This window comes from Panthera pardus, unplaced genomic scaffold (genome assembly GCF_024362965.1).
Source record: "Panthera pardus isolate Hobbes unplaced genomic scaffold, ASM2436296v1 HiC_scaffold_2, whole genome shotgun sequence".
In the NCBI taxonomy this organism is placed as follows: Eukaryota; Metazoa; Chordata; class Mammalia; order Carnivora; family Felidae; genus Panthera; species Panthera pardus.
In genome coordinates, this window is record NW_026526765.1 from 95745894 (window position 1) to 95763031 (window position 17138).

General features: G+C 38.0%; 1 protein-coding gene across 1 annotated transcript in view; it reads right to left on the reverse strand.

Moving 5' to 3' along the window:
* Window positions 1-17138, reverse strand: part of JMY (junction mediating and regulatory protein, p53 cofactor) — a 100283-nt gene that overhangs the window by 45311 nt on the left and 37834 nt on the right. Inside the window, exons 2-3 of the mRNA XM_053907251.1 lie at window positions 14289-14462; window positions 1566-1716 (exon numbers count right to left, since the gene is read on the reverse strand). Coding sequence (XP_053763226.1) covers window positions 1566-1716; window positions 14289-14462 — 325 coding nt within the window. The remainder of the gene's footprint in view (window positions 1-1565; window positions 1717-14288; window positions 14463-17138) is intronic.

Below are 17138 nucleotides of genomic sequence, written 5' to 3' on the forward strand. Positions count from 1 at the left end.
ACTCTTCTCATTAATATTAAAATCCGCCTGTCAAATTCTACAATATTACAGTTCTTATCAGAATTACATTAATTTTGGGGTGCCTGGGTGGCTCAGTCAGTTAAGCATCCAAGCCTTGATTTCGGTTCAGGCCATGATCTCATGGTTTGTCAGATGGAGCCCTATGCAGAGCCAGCTTGGAATTCTCTCTCCCTCTCTCTCTCTGACTCTCCTTTACTCATGCGTACTCTCTCAATCTCTCTCTCAAAATAAATTTAAAAAACATTTAAAAAATAAAATAGGGGCGCCTGGTTGGCTCAGTCAGTTAAACATCCTACTTTGGCTCAGGTCATGATCTCACAGTTCGTGGTTTCCAGCCCCGCATCAAGCTCTGTGCTGATGGTTCAGAGCCTGGAGTCTGCTTCAGATTACATGTCTCCCTCTCTTTCTGCCCATCCCCCACTCATGCCCTGTCTCTCAAAAATAAATGAATGTTAAAAATAATTATAAATAAAATAAATAAAATAAAAGCTGGTGGTGTTTACAAATATAATTTGTATACAGAAAGTTAAAATTTAGGAATACTTATAACAGATGTCTTTTGAGTTAACATATAACATAAATATAATAAAAATATCAATGAATATAAGAATCTCTTATTCATCAATAGAAAAAAACAGCATACAAAAATAAGCAAATGTATGACTAATTGGAAATAAAGGATATGAAAATAGCATTTATTACATGAAAACAAAAAAGATCAACTTAGTAATAATCAAGGAAATGCAAAATTTAAAAACACAATACTATTTTTCACCTAGCAAACTATTTTGTGTATGTGTGTTAGTGACAATGTCAAATGATTCTGAAAAACCAAGGAAAGCATTCTCCTTTGGCACAGTGGCATTCTGAAGGAATAAACTGCTTCAAATAAACCTTTTAAGCAAGTGTGGATTTGCTGAAGGAATAACCTAAAAGCTAAACTGTGTTAATGTCAGGTAAAAAATTAAAACAGCAAATAGCAGTGGTTTTAAACAGCTATTGAAGGATTTCTGTGGCCCCGTGGAAGGAAGCGGGAAGAAATGGACCTTGACAGACCTTGCCCTATGTATCTCTTCATTTGGCTTGTCTTGATTTGTATCCTTTAAAAATGGTAATTGTTTGTGCTTTCCTGAGTTCTGTGAGTCATTGTAACAAATTATCAAACCTAAAAAGGCTATATGAACCCCCAAATTTGTAGCAGTTGGTGAGAAGTGCAGATGACCTCGGAATCCTCTATAATTCCAAGTTGTATCTTCAATGGGGGCAGTCTTGTTGGGAACTCTGAGTTTTAAGCTGTGGGGTCTGTAATTTGTTAGTCAGAATTGAATTATGCTATAATAATACCCCATTACTATTTTTTCAGGTGAGGTATATGTAAACACATGCCCCAAAAAGAAACTTAATTTCTTGATAGTAATCTTTTTCAATGGCAAGACTATGAATGGTCTTTATACACTTTTCTACAAACCTGCTGCAAACATAAAATATTTAAACCACTCCTTTCCAAAAATATCTAACAAGGATAACTTTACTAGGAAACTCACCTTTTTGTGCTTTAGCTGTTATTTCAAAATATTTGACAGTAAGATCCTGAATAGACAAAACAGCCATATGAGCTTTTCGCTGCCAATCAGCATCTTCTTTTTGTAGACTTTCAATTCTTCGGGGACCCAGATAGTCATTCTCCATAGAAATCTTTAGAGGAAAAAAAGAAAAATTAAGAAGTCTATTTCTTTATTCACTCCTTAAACATTTACTGAATATTTAGACATCAGGCATTGTGCCTGGTGCCAAAACAAAGAATGTTTGTATTTTCTTGCTCTAGAGTATAAGCTATTAATTTACAAAACAATTAACCCATTATGTTAAAGACATATTTTTTTAAATGTTTATTTATTTTGAGAGAGAGTGAGAGCAGGGGAGGAGCAGAGAAAGAATCCTAAGCAGACTCTGCACTGTCACCACAGAGCCTGGTGCAGAGCTTGAACCCACAAACCACGAGATCATGACCTGAGCTGAAACCAAGAGTCGGATGCTTAACAGACTGACCCACCCAGGTGCCCCTAAAGATATTTAATACAGAAATTTGTTTCCCATTCCTCTTTATCTTCTTTTTCATCCTTCCCCTCCTCCAAATATAAGCAAAGGACATACAGCAAATGTTAAGATGTTATTTTTGGGTGCTGAGATAACAAGAAATGTATTACCTCCTTTATGATAGTTGCATTTTCAGGTTAAGAATTATTTGTGCCTCTAGGGGTGCCTGGGTGGCTCAGTCCATTAAGCGGCCAACTTCGGCTCAGGTCATGATCTCACAGTTCATGGGTTCAAGCCCTGTGTCAGGCTCTGTGATGACAGCTCAGAGACTGGAGCCTGCTTCGGATTCTGTGTGTGTGTGTGTCTCTCTCTCTCTGCCCCTGCCCCATTCATAGTCTCTCTCTCTTTGTCTCTCTCTCTCTCTCTCTCTCTCTCTCAAAGGTGAATAAATGCTAAAAAATTTTAAAGAATTATTTGTGCCACCAAAATACTTATAACTGACATAAATAAATAAAATAATTGAAAACTCAACTTGTTAAGACTGACAATAAATAAAAAATCAGTCCATCTATCTACTAACAATCTCTGGTCAGAAGCAATAGACAAAAATTCACTACTGCTTGCAAGAGTTACAACTAAAACAAAAAGACAAAGAAAAGTTGAAAATCGAATTATGGACAGGGAGGTACCAGATGAGCACTAAAGTAAAATCACACAAGTGACAGTGCTCTCCATCCTGCTTTATCATACAGTGAAAAAAGACCGGTTAAAAAATTAAATGGGGGGGGGGGGGGGCGGTGAGGGTCATCTCGGTAGCTCCGTTGGTTAAGCGTCCAACTTTGGCTCAGGTCCTATCTCACAGTTTGTGGGTTCGAGCCCCACAGTGGGCTCTGCGCTGACCGAGGGGATTCTGCTTGGGACTCTCTTTCTCTCCCTGCACCACCCCCTTTCAAAATAAACTTAAAAAAATTAAATGAGAAATTAACACCTTACTAGGATGATGAAAAAAACAGACAAAGATATAAACTCATCCCTGGCACAATTCTGAAAAACTAATCAACTATCATGAGCCACCAAAAAATTTGTTTAAAAAATTCAGAAGTAGAATAATACAAGCCATATTCTCTAAATGGTGCAATAAACAAATTAAAAGAATAGCCTAAAGCCAAAATAAAATTTTAATCACCAGGAAATTTAACCTACAGGAAGGTTAACATTTGGTTTTACTCTTGAATAGAAGCGGAAATATATGAAAGAGCACATAATATAGAGCCCAGCACACACTGAGTAATGTATTAGCAGTGTTATGAATGGACAATGGCAAGCCACAAGGAGGGATCAAGAATGACTAGGGAAAAAAATTTTCATGTGGAACTGCCACTTCCTCAAAAAGTGAACAATGGAGGAGTGGCTGGTTTCAAAGGGGAGCAGATCAAGCATTTGATTTTACATATGTTAAGTTTGATTTTGCAAAGGTCATGGCTAGAAATATAAATTTGACAGATGATATTTATAGCCATGAGAGTGAATGAGGTTATCTAATGAAGTCAGGAGAAAAGGGCTCATGATGGAGCCCTAAGGAATTCCAACATTGTGAAACTGGGAGAACAACATACAGAAACCAAGCCAGAGGGAGTGGGGACACCAGGAAAAGTATGGACTCACGTAACAGAAATTAACCTTGTGCAGCACCGCTTGGGGGTCAAGTAGGGTGACAACTAGTATCCCAGATCTAACAGCATTAAGATCACTGAACTTAGCAACATCGGTTCTGAAGTATAGACAAACATCCTTTGCCTATTAACTCCCATCACATCCTCAGATCTCAGTTCTGGACATAAAGTTACTAGTTCATGAACTCTTCCCTGACTCCCCATTATAACCTCTTCAGTGCAACACATTTAACTTTCTTTCATAGCATTTACCATAATCATACTTTATATGATTTCGTGAGCTTTAAATATTGTTTTTTATTATTTTTTTAAATGTTTATTTACTTTTGAGAGACAGAGAGACACAGCGCAAGGCAGGGAGGGTCCGAGAGAGAGGGAGACACAGAATCTAAAGAAAGCTCCGGCCTCTGAGCTGTCAGCACAGAGCCCGATGCGAGGCTCGAACTCACATCTGCGAGATCATGACCTGAGCTGAAGTCAGGCGCTTGACTGACTGAGCCACCCAGGCACCTCCTGTGAACTTTAAATATTAACTGCTTCCCCCTTTCAAAGTTCCATGAGGGCAGAGAATACATTTTGTGTGTGTGTGGCGGGGGGGAGGGGGGTATTAGGTTTTTTAATTTTTTTGCTTTTCACTAGCACAATGCCAGGCATAATCCAGGCAATCAAATGGATGAGTAAATTAAAAATTCACTCTACACCTGTTTTTGATGAGGAGAGAGATGTAGAAGTGTGTATAAATAAATACTCCTTTGACTGATTTGTCTGAGTAAACAGAAAAAAGGGTGGTGCTAGAAGAAGACAAAGCTTAAGGGTAGACCCTTTGCTTTTTGTTTTCTCTAATGAGAGATCACGGATGAGTAGTGACAAGAAATATCCAGCAGAGGAAAAACAAAGATACCAGGGGGGAAATGGGGCTAATTATAGAACATGGGAAAGGACAGGATTCCAAGTACTGGTGTAGTGATTTGCTCTTGGTAAATGTAGGGGTAGTTCCTCCATGGACATAAAGGAAGGCAGGTTTTGGATTTGGTAGAAGGATGAGGAGGAATTCCTGTTTGATTACCTCAATTTTCCCCTGTGAAGAAAGAATCCAGAAAATAGGTTGGTACAGAAGAGGGGAGGAGAGAAGATACAACTTGGCTGCTTTTAGATAGTAGGATGACAAACCATTTAGAAAGACTCAGTAAGTAAACATTTTTTAAAAAGTAGCCAGGGTTAGTGTGGTCATGGTGAAAACAGGCAGAAACTCACATACTGCTGGTAGAACTATAAGCTCATGAAAAACTTCTCTGGGAAGTGTTTTATGATACCATACTCATGGACAGTATTTTTTAAAATACCATTTTCTTACCTATTTAAGAAAATGTCTTCAAAGAATAATAACCAAAAATGTTAATTGCAGTGCTGTTCAAAATAAAAAAAAATGTGTTCCAAATATCTAATAATAGAGAATGTTACTTATGATACACCTATAAAACACAATTATGTACAAAAATAATGCTTATGAAGTTTTTAATAAAGGAAAATGAATGTTTTAATATTAAGACAAATCAAATCAGACATAATTTCAACTACATAAAATAATGTCCAGAAAAAAAAGAGAAAATATGTAGAATGTATTACTGATATCTTTTGTCTGATTATGGGTGACTATTTTTCTTCCTGTTTAGAATTTGTACTTTCCAAATCTTTATTGTATCTGTGTTGCTTTTACAATCATAAACTAAAAGGGTTCAAAACCATACCAACTAGACAAGCTGAAGGTTTGTATCCCAGAGGTTTCCTGCTTCTGGCCAAGCAAATAATGAGCTCCTGTTTTCATATATGAGGACCAGCAAGAGGCAAAATTCTAAGACTTACCTCTTTTTTCCAGTGTGTGTAGGAGGGAGGGGAAGTGGAGATATGATCAGAACCTAAATGTCTTCCTTAATAGTTGGAAAACAGAATTTTGTGAGCTCCATTTCTGGAACTACAAAAATAGTGCCCAGTATAGACAATTAACTCAGTAGCAAAAGTTTAGATTCTTGATACTGGATTCCCTACTCACCTGGACTCGATTTTTTAAACTCACAGAAAACGATTACTCTATCTCCAATCACATACTGCTAAAGCTAAACATATATACTACTGGATGTGTTTTTTTTTTTTTTTTTTTTAAGACTTTACTATGGCTAATATTTGGATTCATTCAATTATCTAACTTGAATAAAGAACCCACTGTACTGGGTGCTTCAGGGGAAATACTGTGAGGCACACAATCTCCTCCTAAGAAACTGAACAATCTAATTGGAGGGTGGGGTAAGCAAAGATATCTGTGATGTAGAGATCTGTCTTCAAATTAGCAGACCTGGGTCTGCTATTTATTAAGTGGGAGACCTTTGACAAAATCACTTAACATTCAATTATTCGTTCAAAATGATGACATGCTGTTTTCCCAGTGCCAGCATCATACCAGACACTAGGGACAGCAATATGTATTCAGCCTAGTTGAAGACAGAGGAACCGCAATAAAGAATTACAACAGAGTATGAAAAAATATCATGATCAAGTATACCTAAGATACCATGGCAAGCACCAGCTGTGCAGGGTGCAGTACTGAGTCTGGGAACAAAATTTCTAAAAGGAATTATAAGTAAATTCTTAACAAATAAGTAGAATTTTATCCAAGTATTAAAAATGGTGAAGGATGTCTCTGAAAAAGAATAAAGGTATTTAAGACCTTTAAGAAAAATCAAAGGTTTGGAGGGAGAGAACTCATTTAGCTGTTTAGATCAGGATATACTTTACTGAGGTTCAAAACTACAGAGGGCTTTTTGAAAGAGGGGTATGATTTTGAGAGATACATATGGAATATATATACAGAAAGAGAACCACCCAAAAGGCCTACTGGAGGCAAGAATTAATCTCAGCAGAAGCCTAGAGGCAGTTTAAGTTCAGTGTGTGGTCACAGACAGTCCAGCACGGTTGCAGTTTAGGTAAAATAGATAAAAATAATGGGAGATAAGAATAGTGAAGGAGGTTGTGATCACTATTAGGGGGTCTTTAAATTTAAATGTCAGGCAAAGGAGTTTATAGGTGGTTTGACAGGCTAAAGGAAACCACTGTGGGATTCTTAGCAGTAAATGGTATATTTAGACATTAACTCACATAAAAGGCCCCCAAAAGGGGCACCTGGGTAGCTCAGTAGGTTAAGCACCCAACTCTGGATTTTGGCTCAGGTCATGATCTCACAGTTCATGGGATCAAGCCCTACATTGGGCTCTCAGCTGATAGCACAGAGTCTGTTTGAGATTCTCTCTGCCCTCTCCACCCCCCCCCCCTTGTTGGCATGGGGGCACACACTCTCCCTCAAAAATAATTTAAATAATTAACTTAAGGGGGGAACCAGAAGACTTGGTATATATCCAACAAAACCATCAAGGTTTGTGCTTTGTTACAATTACCTCTGATTTTAAAACACTCAAATTAAAAGGCTTAAGATTAACATTCACAAGATTGGAATAGAGATTTAATATGTTGAATACTGCAGCCAAATTTTTAACGTTTACTCAGTACATTACGTTGGAAGTCCTTTTCTCTCTTTTTTTTTTAGTTTATTTTAATGTTTATTTTTGAAGGAGAGAGAGAGCAAGCGCAATCAGGGGAGGGTAGAGAGAGAGGGAAACAAAGAATCCGAAAGGCTCCAGGATTTGAGCTGTCAGCACAGAGCCTGACATGGGGCTCAAACTCACAAACCTGTGAGATCATGGCCTGAGCTGAAGTTGGATGATTAACCAACTGAGCCACCCAGGCTCCCCTAGAAATTCTTTTCAAAGACATGATTAAACTTTGTGCCCTTTAAAGGACTTGGTTTATCGTACCTAAGGCCATTGCTAGGTTACTAGGGTTTTTTTTTTCTAACTTTAAAAGTTTGAAGATGTGTGTAAATTCTTGTCTATCAGTTCCCAAGTTCATCCTTATGCCTTTTGATGCTGGGGTTAGGGCTCTGTAAACCACATTTAAGCCTTGTCAATACAAAGGGTTTAAGGAGGGAGAAGACATATGCTTCTTCCTACATTTATCACTTGACTTTCTTGTTTGCTACTCCCCTGAGTATCACCACTGACTCACATCTTCATTCCAGCATCTGCAATTACTTCCTGAAGCAGTTAACAGAATCCAGTTTATAGTTTCTCACCCTTAGTAGAACTAGCCTCACTTTGTGGCCCCTAAGGCCATCCAGCACCAGCCTACCCTATTCTTAGAAATATGGGTCTCTCCACTGAGCTCAGACACATGAGCACTTGACAAGCTATGCTACCTACCCCAGACTTCAACTCCACACAGTCCATTCTCTGTGCTAAAGTTAAAACTACCATCTCTTTCCTGTGTGCCGAAGCCACGAGTAGTGGCTGTTTTTGCAACTGTTAGCTCTCATATTTTAGAGTTATATTCTTAACTATCTGGGTAACAACTTTATACCAAGTTAACAATTATTCATATTAAGTTCCCTCTGCTGAAATAACTGGCATACTTTTCCAATCAAACCCCTAAAGACACAGCTATGGGATAGAAATTTAATAAATAGAACAGTGTTCAAACTTTAAAAATCTCAGATTAAACAGAAATCCTTTTCACTTGCATTGCTAAATACCATACACAAGTGAGGAAACTTGCATTACAGCTTTTTAAAGAGAAAAAAAATTTAAAAATCTGGTGGTAATTATTTGAAGACAACTTGTGCTTTGTTGAATTATCTTTACCTTCACTGTACAGGTATATTCAAATATACACAACACAAACACGTTCACTATGCTTCTTTAATGCTGTTTAAAGGACTTCTGAAACTCAGTAGTTAATGCTGCAGACTTTTTAAAAGTATTATTATAGTTTATTGTACTGAAGACATTAAGCCAGGATACGAAGTTCTTTTTCTAACTTGGCAAGTTTGAAAATGTACGGCATTGGTCAGCTGGATCATGTGCTAAAAACAATGACATCTCTATTTTCAATTTCAGAGCTAGAAAGAAAACAGTGCCTGTTTTTAAAATGGAAAAAAAGTATGCGTCAGTTTAGGTAGCTATAGTGAGACTAATTTATAAATACAAATTTCTTGGTATCAATTACTTATTATGAAGCGCATCACTTCCTTGGATACTGGGTTTTATATGAGAAACTTAAGTGGTATTCTTGTCCACTGCTGAATTAGTGACTCAAGAAGAGGGGGAAAAGAAAACAAAATCTCCAATTCTCAGATGAAACAGATGCCAAGATCAACCTGTATAAATACTGATGTAGTAGTACCTTTAACACAAATTTTCCAAGCCCAGGAATCATGTGAATGTGACTAAGATAAACAAAATGAGGGGAACCTGGGTGGCTCAGTCGGTTAAGGGTCTGACCTCAGCTCAGAGCATGATCTCATGGTTCAAGCCCCACATCAGGCTCTGAGCTGACAGCTCGGAGCCTGCTTCAGATTCTATGGTTCCATTTCTCTCTGCCCCTCCCCTGCTCTTGCTCTCTTTCTCTCTCAAAAATAAAAAAGCACTAAAAAAAATTTTTTTTAATTAAAAAAAAAAAACCTTTTAAATGAGATTAGATTTGGAAGCATTTGCTCACATATTTTTATATACAAAGTAAATACTAAATGTGACATTCTCAGGAACAAGCATGAAATGATAGTTTTAAGGTGAGAAAATTAAAAGCAAAGAAGAGAAAGAAAAAGTAGCTCAGGTAAGAGATAAGTACCCTAATGCACATTGATGGCACTATATAGTTCACAGTTGGCATGCTTACAGTATATAGTTGTCCAATAGCGTAAAAACTGAACCCTGCACAAAGCACCCAGTCAAAGGGGGCACAGAGTGGTGACTCAAATTTAGTGCATCTTTTTGCCAAGCCATATACTGCTGCATATGCCCAGAAGAGGGCCCTTTTCTAACTTGTCTGCTAGAATATGGGCTGGGGAATGTGTATCTATTTTACATGAAGACACCTACAGATTTGCTTGGTCCTGGGGGAAAGGAAAGGGAGGAAGAGCACATTTAAGATACACGTAGGACACAATTGGCAAAACAAAGTGCCTGGCTACAAAGGGGAGAGAAGCATGGAGGATGCCTTCAAGATCCTAGTTTATTTACTTTCAGCAAGTATTAAAAGTTGGCCAAGGGGCGCCTGGGTGGCTCAGTTGGTTGAGCACTCGACTTTAGCTCAAGTCATGATCTTACTACTCATGAATTCAAGCCCTGCCGTCAGGCTCTGTGCTGACAGCTCACAGCTAGGAGCCTGGAGCCTGCTTCAGAGTCTGTGTCTCTCTGCCCCTCCCCCAACCCTGCTCATGTGCACTAGTGCTGTCAAATATAAACATTAAAAATATATATAAAAATAAAAGTCGGCCAATGTGTTTGAAGTGCTTTTAGCTAACTCACAAAGACAATAGGCCAACTCAGTAACTGACCTTGACTCATTATCATGCATGGTTTAAACATCTATAATCATCTAGATTGAATCTCACTCTGCAGATGCAGAAAAACTAAGGCCCAGAGAGATTTTAACTTTGAGTTCAGTGTGTTCCTTCCCTTAGCTGTTTTAAGTTCTTTTAAACTTATGGTTCTCAAACTTCAGTACGTATCATAAACGCCTGGAAGGCTTGTTAAAGATTGCTGAGACCCTCAGTGGAGTTTCAGTAGAGATCTGACCTAAGGACAGAAATCTGTATTTGTAACAAGGTTCCAGGTGATACTGATGCAACTAGTCTGGGGTTGTAGTTTTCAGAACCAATGTTTTTAAGTTTATCCATTTTGAAAGAGAAAGAGGGAGAGAGCTAGGAAAGGGCAGAAAAGGGGAGAGAGACAGAATGGCAATTCCAAGCAGGCACTGCACTTTCAGCACAGAGCGCGATGTGGGGCTCAAACTCTTGAACTGTGAGATTATGACCGGAACCAAAGTCGGACGCTTTACCAACTGAGCCACACTGGCACCCCAAATCCTATTTATAGAGTATGTTTCATGAATATGTTCTAGATGTTTTGTGGCGTAAGAGAATTACTGAAAAATCTATATTAATTGCCATTTATGTAAATACAACTAAAACTATATTACAGTATATTTAATATAATACATAACTATTATAATTTTAAACAAAAACATATAAACACATTATATACTCAGGGTGCCAAGTTAACTTTTCTATCACACTTTAATATGTAAGTCAATGAAAGCACTGGAAATTACCTTCTTTCTAAAGAATCTAGGGGGGCACCTGGGTGGGTCAGTCAGGTTAAGCAAGTGACTTCAGCTCAGGTGGTGATCTCACGGTTTGTGAGTTCAAGCCTCACACCGAGATCTCTGCTGTCAGCACAGAGCCCACTTTGGATCCTGTGTCCTCTTCCCTCTGCCCTTCTCCTGTTTGTGCACGCTCTCAGAAATATTTATTTAAAAAATATTAATAAATAATCTAGAGAGCAAAGGTCAAACTCCACAGGATCCTTTAGTGTTCTAGCCCCTGACCAACTTTCCTCTAACTTCCTGCAAACCCTTAGACCCATGACATAGCAAACAATTTACACCCTGTGGTATAACTAAAACAGCAAGCTTTGCAGTCAAACACACATGTGTTTCAATCTCAGCTACGCTATTTACTGGCATCCACCAATGATGCCAGGTGATAGTGAAGCCTTGGTAATTTCCTCAACAATTCATTTCGACTAAAACCATAAACACATGCCTATTCACTGTACCATTTCTGTTTTTATCTTTATCTGGAATAATCTCTATTCCAATCTCCACTGCATACATATATATCCCCTTCCTGCTGAATTCTTATTTAATCTTCAGGGGTTAAGTTCTCTATATAATCTTTCATTATATCTTTAGGTAGTTTTGATCACTCCAGTTTGTGTGCCTCTACATCAACTTTTACACGGTGCTCATTTTCCTATTTAAAAGAAAAAAATCACCTTAAGTTATAATTTATGTGTAACAAAATGTTCCCGATTTTTAAGTATAAATTTTGATGAAATTTCACAAGTTTAAATATCCATGGAACCATTACAATCAAAATTTAGACCTATCAATCACCCTAAGGATGCTGTTATACCTGTTCCCTCTCAGTCAATCTCCACCGCTCCACTCCCAGGCAACAAATGTTAAGCTTTCTGTTGATGTAGATCAGAACTATCATGTCCAGAATTTCACATAAATAGATTCATACAGTTCACACTGTGTCTTTTGTTCAGTATCATTTTGTCAACTATTTTATGCATTCTCTGTACACCCAAGAAACAACCACCACAATTGAGATAAAGAACATTTCTATCACCTCCAAAAGATTGCCCACGCCCCTTTGCCATCCATCCCTTCACACCAGTATATACTCCTTTGTATTTGGCTTCTTTGACTTAGCAAGATGTGAGGTTTATCCATGTTGTTGTGCCTATCGATAGTTAATTCCTTTGCGTTGCTGAGTATTATTCTCTCATATGGAAATACCACATTTTGCTTATCCATTCACCTGTTGATGGTTATCTGGACTTGTTCCTTAGAGGCTGTGAAGGTGGCATGAGTATTAGTGTATAGGCCTTTTTTGTGAACAGAGGTTTTCATTTCTCTTGTATAAATAACTAGGATTTGAACAGCTGAGTTGTAAGGTATGTATACATTTAACTTTGAAGAAACAGCCAAACTGTTTTCCAAAGTAATTTTACCAATATAAAATGTGCTAGCAATCTAAGAATTCCAGTTACTCTACACCTCACCAGCCCTTTCAAGTGCCAGAGCTTATTAAAATGTTAATATTGAGAGAGAGAGAGAGAGAGAGAGAGAGAGAGAGAGAGAGAGCGCCCCCTCTCCCCCTGCAGGGGGTAGGGCACATAGAGCCAAGAGAAAATTCCAAGCCGGCTCTGTACTGACAGCAGAGCCCAACACGGGGCTCAATATCATGAACTGTGAGACCATGACCTGAGCCAAAATCACTCAGTCATCCAGACACCCCAGAATTTTTAACTGTATTTATTCTAATAGGTGTGTATCTCATTATGGCTTTCAATAAGTAACTAGATAAGTAAATCAAGTCTTTAAGTCTATTTATTTTGAGAGAGAAACACAGCACAAGTGGAGGAGGGATAGGAGGGTGGGGAAAGAGACACTCCCAAGCAGGCTCTGCACTGACAGTAGAGAGCCTGATGAGGAGATGGAACTCAGGAACCTGGGAGATCATGACCCTGAGCCAAAATCAGAGAGTCAGACACTTAACTGACTGAGCCATGCAGGTGCTGTCTTTAAGTGTTCTTTAAATATTTCTCCCAGTCTGTGGCTTGTCTTTTCATTTTCTTAACAATCTTTCAAAAAGTAGAAGTCTTTAATTTTGGTGAATTCCAACCTATCAATTTTTAGTTTACGGTTCAAGGTTTCTAAATCCTGTCTACATGAACTTTTACCTTTCCTTCCTCCAAATTGTGAAAACTTTCTTCTGTTTTCTTATATAAGTTTTAGAACATGAGATTTTATGCTTAGGTCTAAGATGGCTTTCAAATTAATTTTTGTATAGGATATAAAGATTGAGATCGATTTTTATATATGGGTATACAGTTCTTCTAGTAACCATTTGTTGGAAATGGTTACTCCCAAATTGCTTTCTTAACCTGATGGAAAACTAACTTACTATATAACCATGCATCTATTTCTGGGTTCTAGTCTATTCATTTGATTTACATTTCTATCCTAAGCCAATACTACAATGTCTGGAATTCTCTAGCTTTTTAATTTTTAAAAACAATTTTTTAAAATTTGGAATTCTCTAGCTTTTTACTAAGCTTTGAAATCAGGTAACAGAGGTCCCTAGGTGGCTCAGTGGGTTAAGCATCCAATTCTTGGTTTTGGCTCAGGTCATGATCTCGCAGTTCATGAGTTCAAACCCTACCATCGGGCTCCATGCTGGCAGTGCAGAGCCTGCTTGGATTCTCTCTCTCCCTCTCCCCCACTCATTCTGTCTCTCTCAAAATAAATACATATTTAAAAAAAATTTTTTTTTTCAAGAAATTAGGGGCGCTGAGTGGTGCAGTTGGTTAAGCGTCTGACTTTGGCTCAGGTCATGATCTCATGGCTCGTGAGTTCAAGCATCTTCTCTCTCTCTCAAAATAAATAAAAAGTAACTAAGTAACTAACTAACTAAACTAACTAACTAACTAACATCTTCCCAGAAAAACTGTTCCCAAAACTTCTGGTAAGGAAGCTTAAGGCTACACAGTTCCCAAAGCATTCAACAGGAGGAATAGAAGGAGAAAAAAAGTACAAGAAAATGGGAGGAAGATGGGGATTTCTCAATGTATCTACAACTTTACTTTCTAGACTCTTCTCATCCCCGGGTACTTAACAGAATTGCCTCTGAGATTCTTTAAAATGAGGTGCTCAGGCTGTATAGAACCTCGACCTAGCAAAATAGAATCTCTGGGGAGGAAGGACCTTTTTAAAAGTATCAGTACTTTTAAAAAGCTCCTCTTATAATTAAGATGGATGGCCAGCCAGGCTGAGACTATAAAACAGGCAGGCTACTGTGTAGGTTAAAAAAAAAAATACCTTTATCTGCTGTCTCCGTAGCATGGCAAGTTCTCTCATGTCTCGGAACGGCTGTAGTAAATACTGATATAGTTCAGTTGTGGCTTCTGCAAGGCTGCTATACGCTTCATCCTCCATTTGATACAAGTCCAGAAGCTCAACCATGCTTTCTGTATTCTTGTGCTTATCCAACAGCTGTGGAACAAGAAAGTTTTATTATAAAGAAATCTGATTATAATAGCCTATAAACATTTGCTTTTAACTCCCTCTCTTATCATCTTACAACCCTGGAATATTGAAACACAGATGGAACGAAAGGGACTAAATGCTTTTCATAACTCATCTCCATGCCCCAAGATGTGTTACTACTCAAGACCACGGCCTCAATCAGCTTTTCAAACTGCTCTCAGTTTTTCATAACTGAAAAAACTCTCTGAAAAAAGCTCTCAGCTTTTCATAACTCATCTCCATGCCCCAAGATGTGTTACTACTCAAGACCATGGCCTCAATCAGCTTTTCAATACTGCTCTCAGTATTATTCCTGTTGTATTTCCTGGGACTCCATACTATCTATCCACCTAGGCTTATAGCCTTACAAAATTTTTCCCCACCTATGTCATAGCTTTCTCTGTTTTTATAAAAAAAAAAAAAAAAAAATGGGAGTTGGGGAGTCACATGGATGGCTCAGTCAGTTAAGCGTCCAATTTTGGCTCAGGTCCTTCCTGATTTTGCAGTTAGTGAGTTTGAGCCCTGAATCACACTCTGCGGTCAGCACAGAGCCTGCTTGGAATCTTCTGCCTCATGCTCTTTCTGTCCATCTCCCACTTGCTCGCTCTCTCTCGCTCAAAAATAAATTAAAAAAATGTTTTTCATTGCTAATATACACAGTAGTTAGTTATCAACCCCTGGCAATATTATTTACTAATTTCCCCAAATCTCCTTGCCACTCTGCTCCTCCTCCCAGTTTGGAACATTCCCAAATTAACTTTTGATAGCACAATGTAAGAATTAGAGAACTCAGTGACTCATTAAAAAGGAGTAACATCTGAACCATAGGGGTCCCAGAAGATGAAGAGAGAGAAAAAGGGGCAGAAGGTTTATGTGAGCAAATTATACCGGAAAACTTTCCTAATCTGGAGAAGGACACAGATGTCAAAATCCAAGAAGTACATAGAACTCCCACTAGATTCAACAAAAAATGACAATCAACAAGGCATATCATAGTCAAATTTCCAAAAAACACAGACAAAGAAAGAATTATGAAAGCAGCAAGGGAAAAAAAAGTCCTTAAACTATAAAGAAGACAGATCAGGTTCACAGCAGACCTATCCACAGAAACTTGGCAGGACAAAAACAGGAGTGGCAGGATGTATTCAACGTGCTGAATCGGAAAAATACGCAGCCAAGAATTCTTAATCCAGCAAGACTGTCATTCAAAACAGAGAGAGCAAAAGTTTCCCAAATGAAAACTAAAGGAATTTGTGACCACTAAACCAGCTCTAGAAGAAATTTTAAGGGGGACGCTTTGAGTCAAAAAAAGACCAAAAGCAACAAAGACTAGAAAGCACCAGAGAACATCATCAGAAACACCAACTCAACAGGCAACACAATGGTGCTAAATTCGTATTTTTCAGTACTCACCCTAAATGTCAATGGACTAAATAAATGCTCCACTGAAAAGACACAGGGTATCAAAATGGATAACAAAACAAGCTGTTTAAAAGAGACTCATTTTAGACCTGTAGATTAAAAGTAAGTGCATAGAGACCCAGCTATCATGCTAATGGTTGTCAAAAGAAAGCTGGTATAGGCATATTTACATCAGACAAACTAGATTTTTAAATAAAGACTGTAACAAGAGATTAAGAAGGGCATTATATCATAAGGGGCCTATCCACCAAAAATATCTAATAATTGTAAATATTTATGCCCCCAACGCCAAAGCACCCAAATATATAAATCAATTAATCACAAACATAAATAAACTCATTGTGGGGCGCCTGGGTGGCTCAGTTCGTTGGGCAACTGACTTCAGCTCGGGTCATAATGTTACGGATCATGAGTTCGAGCTCCGCGTCGGGCTCTGTGCTGACAGCTGAGAACCTGGAGCCTGCTTCGGATTCTGTGTCTCCCCCTCTCTCTCCCCCTTCCCTGCTCACGCTCTGTGTCTCTTTGTCTCTCAATAACAAACATTAAAAAAAAATGTTTTTAATAAAATAAAAATAAAGAAACTCATTGATAATAATACAATAACAATAGGGGACTTCAACACTTCACTTACAACAATGGACATATCATCTAAGCAAAAAGTCAACAAAGAAACAATGGCTTTGAATGACACACGGGACCAGATGGACTTAAGAGATATATTCAGAGCATTTCATCCTAAAGCAGAATACACATTTTTTGAGTACACATGGAACATTCTCCAGAATAGATCACATACTGGTACAAAAATCAGCCTCAACAAGTACAAAAAAATCAAGATCATACCTTACATATTTTCAGACCACAACACTGTGAAACTCGAAATTAACCACTAGAAAAAATTTGGAAAAACCATGAATACTTGAAGATTAAAGAACATCCTACTAAAGAATGAATGGGTTACCCAATAAATTAAAGTGCTAATTAAAAAGTACATGGAAGCCAGTGAAAATGAAAACATGACAGCCCAAAACCTCTTGGATGCAGCAAAGGTGGGCATTAAGAGGGAAGTATATAGCAATCCAGGCCTTCCTAAAGAAGAAATAAAGGTCTCAAATACACAAACTAACCTTACACGTAAAAAAAAACTGGAAAAAGAAGAGCAAATAAAGCCAAAAAATGAGCAGAGAAAGAGAAGTAATAAAGATTAGAGCAGAAATCAAC